At 34.7% G+C, this 5832-nt stretch overlaps 1 protein-coding gene across 1 annotated transcript; it reads right to left on the minus strand.

Moving 5' to 3' along the window:
* Window positions 1-1643: 1643 nt before the first annotated feature.
* On the minus strand, window positions 1644-3408 carry LOC149144020 (serine/threonine-protein kinase UCNL-like). The gene is made up of 2 exons (XM_089447312.1): window positions 2846-3408; window positions 1644-2627 (listed from the first exon to the last, which is right to left on the minus strand). The coding sequence occupies exons 1-2, from the start codon at window positions 3235-3237 to the stop codon at window positions 1814-1816; spliced, it is 1206 nt and encodes a 401-aa protein (XP_089303438.1). The 5' UTR covers window positions 3238-3408; the 3' UTR covers window positions 1644-1813.
* Window positions 3409-5832: the final 2424 nt, after the last annotated feature.

Genomic DNA, 5832 nt, shown 5'->3' on the forward strand with positions numbered 1-5832 from the left:
CATGAAGGACTTTTCCTCAGTACAACTCTTCCATATCCTCAGAGAATTAAACACAGAAGCAGACAGACTGGCAAATACAGGATGTAATCTCGAAAAGAGCATGATCAGCATAAATGCAGGAGCACCGAATATGGCAACTATTCCCTAAAAGGGCAAGGAGGTCTTGCAAAAGCAGAGAAATGTATTGTTTGTAACAGCGAATTGTAATTCGTGATCTGGCTTCGGCCTCCCATAAATAAAAATACCCGTTTCAGTTAAAAAAAAAAAAAAAATTGTGATACATCTAAGAACTCCAACCTAACAAAGAGGAAGAGGCCACCTTTTTCTAAACAAGTATCCTAACATGTCTAGGATACAGGTAATTTGACATGTATATTATGAGTAAAAGATGTGGCAAATACATATGTAACCCATATTTATCCTATTATTTAATAAAATTGAACGATAAATAAGTATATAGTTTTTTTTTTTTAAGTTAGAAACTGAGTTGGAAAATTGTATATTATTTTTTTATTTTTAATCATGGTGAATTGGGGAGTTTTTTGGGTAAAGTTTAAATGATAAATAAGTATTAAAAATATTTTTTTTTTACAAAAAAAAGGTTGGAAAAGTTTATGTATATATATATATATTATGGTGAGTTGGTAATGGGAGCTTACTCTGTGAGCCTTGTTACAACAATGGTTCAAAGATGACCTCCAATAGATAGAAAGAAAAACATCCTAGTATACCAACTACTTTATTGACCTTGATGAAAACTAAACTGAGAAGAGGGTGAATCAGCGCTACATATTCATGAACATTCAATTTCTTTTCTTTAATCTCATTAACTGACACATTACATGAGCATCTTAATAAATAATGACTAGAGGATAAAATAAGTGGACCATTAGTCAGCAAGAAATTATAAACTATATATTATTAATCAAAACTTATAAGAAAAATAAAAAAGCACCTAACATGATTAAAAAAGTGAGTGGGACAGTTTCTTACCATGGATGTATCCAATATGTACTCATCTAACAAAAGCCATAGTTTGAAGAGGCCACATTTTCTGGTGAAAAACAATGGAAATTTCAGCTTAATTTTGAGAAAATCTGGCCAATTTTTTTGAAAATCTAACTTACAATTTTCAAGCTTTAAGATTTTGAATTTTGGATGCCCAAGATTGAATCCATTTCCACCATTAAAAAACGATTAAAAACTCTTAGCATTAAATTCCTTGAAAATTTTCTCACCAAATTCTGGCCAAAAAATATTTCACCTCCAAAAATTATAGTGTTCTTACACGTAAAACAAAATAGTAAACAAAATCAATTTACCCAAGAGAATGTCATGAAGCTCCTATTTTGTTTCGTACTAGTGACCCGCTGGTAAAAAGCTTTTGGCCGTAGAGCTAATCTTCACCGCCCAAGCGAAAGAAAGAATAATAATTATTGCGTTGTTAAGAAGCAAAAATACTTTCATATAAACATGTAGATACAGTGTTTGTTTACAATTCATGTCCGACAGGAGAATGTGATTACGCCATGGACGACGAAGTAAAACCGGTGGAAAACCATTTGTAAGGGCCTGAGGTAAAAAAAGGCTCGCCGGAAGAGATGCCCCTTCCTTTTTTCATCATAAATTATGAACAGTGCTAATGTCGACAAAACATATGAACCAGGAAACAAATTTATAATACAGTACGCTCAAGTACTTTGCATATTCACCGACAATGATCATATCGATGAGATTTCCCCGGGATTTTCAACGTACAAAGATACAGAAACAAACTGCCCCTTCAATGGAATTCAGAGGGTGGGACTGTTAATTAGAACAGTCCCTCTGCTTCTGAGTCACTGCTCGTTTCATCACAATCTGATCCACTGGGACTCCCCAGAACAATGCTCTCCATGTCGAGAGTTAAAGAATTGGCAGACACAACATCGTTGTCGGGCACGAAGGGCGGCCTGCAGAGGGTTTCGATGAAATCCCAGCGAAGGCCTGCGAAGAAAGCATGGTTCTTCACATCGGAGGACCCGTTGCGGGATCCCAATCTTCTCCGAGGATCCTTTTCCAGCAACCTCAGGATAAGATCATGAAGAGGCGAATGGGGGCCTGTAATTTGAGGCTTCATGAACAGGATTCGCCGGTAGGTTTCCCTTTTGTCTGAGCCTCTGAAGGGAGTTTTCCCATACAACATCTCGTACAATAAAATCCCCAGAGACCACCAATCCGCAGAAAATTCATGCCCACTTCCGCTTACAATTTCAGGAGCCACATACTCTTCCGTTCCAACGAAGGAATTGGACCTGCCGGAACTCGTGCTGCTTGTCCTAGTTCCGTCTTCGCTGTCATCGGAAAACCGGCGTGAGGAATTGGGCTTTTTCTTGGAGGGGAGAAGTAGAGAATTTAGGCTTAGCCATGACTTCAATGGATGTGGGGAATTACATCGCCCTTTTTCTTGTGACAGAGCTGCGCACGATTTCTTGCTGGGAAGCGGAAGCCTGGTAGAAAGATCGAAATCGGTGAGCATGATATGCCCAGTGCTCTGTATGAGGATGTTCTCCATCTTCAGGTCTCTGTAAACAATCCCCTGCCCATGAAGGTGCTCCAAGGCTAAAACCATTTCAGCCGCATAAAACCTGAAATCACATGTCGCCATTATTACACTAAATATAACTATTTTATCAATATTACAAATAAAAAAGGTAAAAATTGTTCTTCAAACTAAACTAAATGAAAAATGATGATCGAACTAAATGAAAAATGCCCGCCCATTTGATAACAGACTCAGAAAACATAAATAAAATAAAAAATTGTTCGCCAAACCATTCCAACTAAATAAAAAATGCTCGCTCACCTAATAGCAGACTCAGAGAACATTTTGTCGGGCTGAATTTGCCTGAGACGACGGAGATCGCCTCCCGGGCAGTACTCAATGCCCCAACCAACGATCTTGTCTGTCTCCACTTGGGCAATCAGAGATGGCAGGAAGGGATGGTGTAAGGAAGAGAGAATCTCCCTCTCCCTCTCTATACCCCTCCGTCTGTTAAACCCTGCATCTTGCCCTGAGCCTTTATCAGCTTTGGCTATCACTTTGAGAGCAAATGGATGATCCCAGCCCTCCCTTAGAACCAAAAACACAGTGCCCGTTGCCCCACGGCCGAGCACCCTGAGAGCCCTTATTTCTTCTATGGGCATCAGGAACTTCTTGTTGGGATTCATCACCTCAGCATCATAGCTTGCCGGCATCCCTGTAATTTTGAAACAGAAAATGAAACGCTCAGCGGTCGGTTGCGTGCTGGAGTTGATAGGTGGGGAGGAAGGAGAAGGTTGGGCGTACTAAACCGAACAAATCGTTACAGGCTTTATAATGTGAATTGCAGAATTTGAGGAGTAAAGTGGAGAGGTCGTGGGTATTCACGTGCAAGGAAGATAAAGTTGGGAGCATATTTTAATAGTATTCGAGTGGTGCATGAGAATATCATTTCATGTCGCAGGAAATGTGGTCTTTTCATCTCATTGTCCAAGCATCGTCGAGCTGAACTCGAATATCTGTCTGTCTCACGCTCGAATACCGGTACCTATACCATACCCAGCGCTCACAAATTCCATTCCATCCTTCATCACGTTAAAGGTATGGCACAGTTGGTAACCTTCCGACCACGGTTAAAATGTTGGTTACCTTGAAACTATCTTGATTTTAGATTCCCATAATAGGAAGGTGAGAGAGATGTCAAAGAATTGATCTTGGTTATAGATTTATATTTTTGTTAGATTCTCAGATAATTACTTGCAATTGACAGGATGCCCTAAGTTTTTTAAGAGATATTTTTTACGGTCAAAGCTGTTTAATTAGAGTTAATATATTTTTTAAAAATGGGGGGCGAGTCCCTTGAGGAAGCTTGTATTAGGCCCCGATACATTATATACAATCGTCTTGAGGAAGCTTGTATTAGCCCGGTGTACAATATATACATTATATACAATCGCCCTGAGGAAGCTTGTATTAGACCCGGTGTACAATATATACATTATATACAATCCTCAGATCTATCACATCAAACCAATATACATGCTGGATGATACAGAACAGCTGCCGCCAAGCGCCACATATGAGATTCGATCACGGGCGGGGTGCGAGAAAGCCGACTTCCCCAACCGCATGAGCTGTGCACTCATATGCAAATTAGAGTTAACATATTTATGAAGTGTTTAGCGTTAATAAGTCATAAATTTTTGGTATATTTCGCTTATGCACAATTAGATATACTCTAGGTGTTATAATGGTAGCAGTTAGCTTTCATCTTAGACCTTGTCTAAATTACTCCAACAAATTACATATTCGCCATGGTAATGAAAGAAGTAAAAAAACATGTAAGTTAATTGGTTCATGAATATTGATTATATTAATACATATACGTAAGCAAGAAAGACTATTGTTTTAAATGGTTGACAAGATTCAAATCTTATGATTAGAATTTACATGGATGAAAAAACTTTTAATAACACAAATAATCACAGATCCTTATTTATGAAATGCAAATAACTTAATAAATTTAATCACAACTCATTATCAAATAATGATGATGAAAAAATTAATTTTAATTAAATCTTAAATATACACATAATAATAATAATAATAATAATAAATCTAGTATAAACATGCTTATGTTTAAGCAACATAGTCATTTAAGTTGCAATTGATAAATTCTAATATGTAAGATTGAAGATTGAAATATTTCATTGTGATATAAGATAAGAGTGTTACTATTAACGCTACTTGGGATATTTCATATAAGATAAGAGTGTCATTGTTCATTATCCACTTGAGGGAAGTTATACATTTTCTGTGATTTGATTTTGTAATTCTATTTTTTTTATATTATTATTATTATTGTTATTATTGTAAATTTATTGGCAAGTGAAACTCTCAAAATTTTCAAAGAATTTAAACTTCAAACCACATTTTTCACAATCACAAATTAGACCCTAAAAACTAACTTTAATATATAATTTACATATCACAAAAATTTTATATTAAAAATAATAATTAAATACTACAAATAATTAATTGCAACATTAATCTATACTCAATTTATACTTTATAAATAAAAACAATAACTTAAAATACTCTAAATATCTTCTTGCCAAATTACCAATTACTTCAAATTATATCAATTACATTTAATTAAATAAAATTTAATTATACAAATTTAAGCGAATTTAATAACATAAATGTTTAATTCAAATAATTTTTAGTTTAATTTAATTTCGATAACTTTTAAATTAATTTTAAAACAAATTGATTGAAACATATACCCACAAAAACCTTGAGAGCATGTATGCTGCGTCTTCAATCCTCCTAAATTTAAAGTTTTATAAATCAACTTTAATTTAAAATCCTTTAACTATAAGACCCATTAAATTTATTATGATTAAATAAAAGTTATTTTAGGATGATTTGATAATGATCCTTTTCATTAATGGTTCTCCACGTGTAATATTCTAATTTTATTTTTTTATAAAATATAATATTGAAACCGTGACACCTGTGATGAATTCATTTAACCATGCCATATCTCCAAAGAATGCTTTTCCAGTGCTTTGCTTACACATTGTATTGGTATAAATTTCCTTTTTCACAATAAAGTTACGTTAATAAATTGACTTACTTTACCATTATGGATTTATCATTCATTTTCATCATTGTTTCTCTCTAAGGGGTGGAAGTCTAGAAAATGATGCAAAGTGTAAAACTTTATACTCAATCTACAAAGATATATTTTCGAGGAAATAATGTACGTAACTTTTTGTAATTCGATAATAATTTAGCTATAAGTTTCT

The sequence above is a fragment of the Pinus tabuliformis genome, chromosome X, assembly GCF_031772625.1.
Source record: "Pinus tabuliformis cultivar Carrire ecotype Pingquan chromosome X, CPIR1, whole genome shotgun sequence".
NCBI classification, from domain to species: domain Eukaryota; kingdom Viridiplantae; phylum Streptophyta; class Pinopsida; order Pinales; family Pinaceae; genus Pinus; species Pinus tabuliformis.

Bases quoted from the DNA above. Each gene is read 5' to 3' on its own strand.
- LOC149144020 (XM_089447312.1), bottom strand. From the start codon at position 3,237: ATGCCGGCAAGCTATGATGCTGAGGTGATGAATCCCAACAAGAAGTTC. The intron at 2,628-2,845 runs GTGAGCGAGCAT...ATGTGATTTCAG, and splicing joins TTCTCTGAGTCTGCTATTAG to GTTTTATGCGGCTGAAATGG.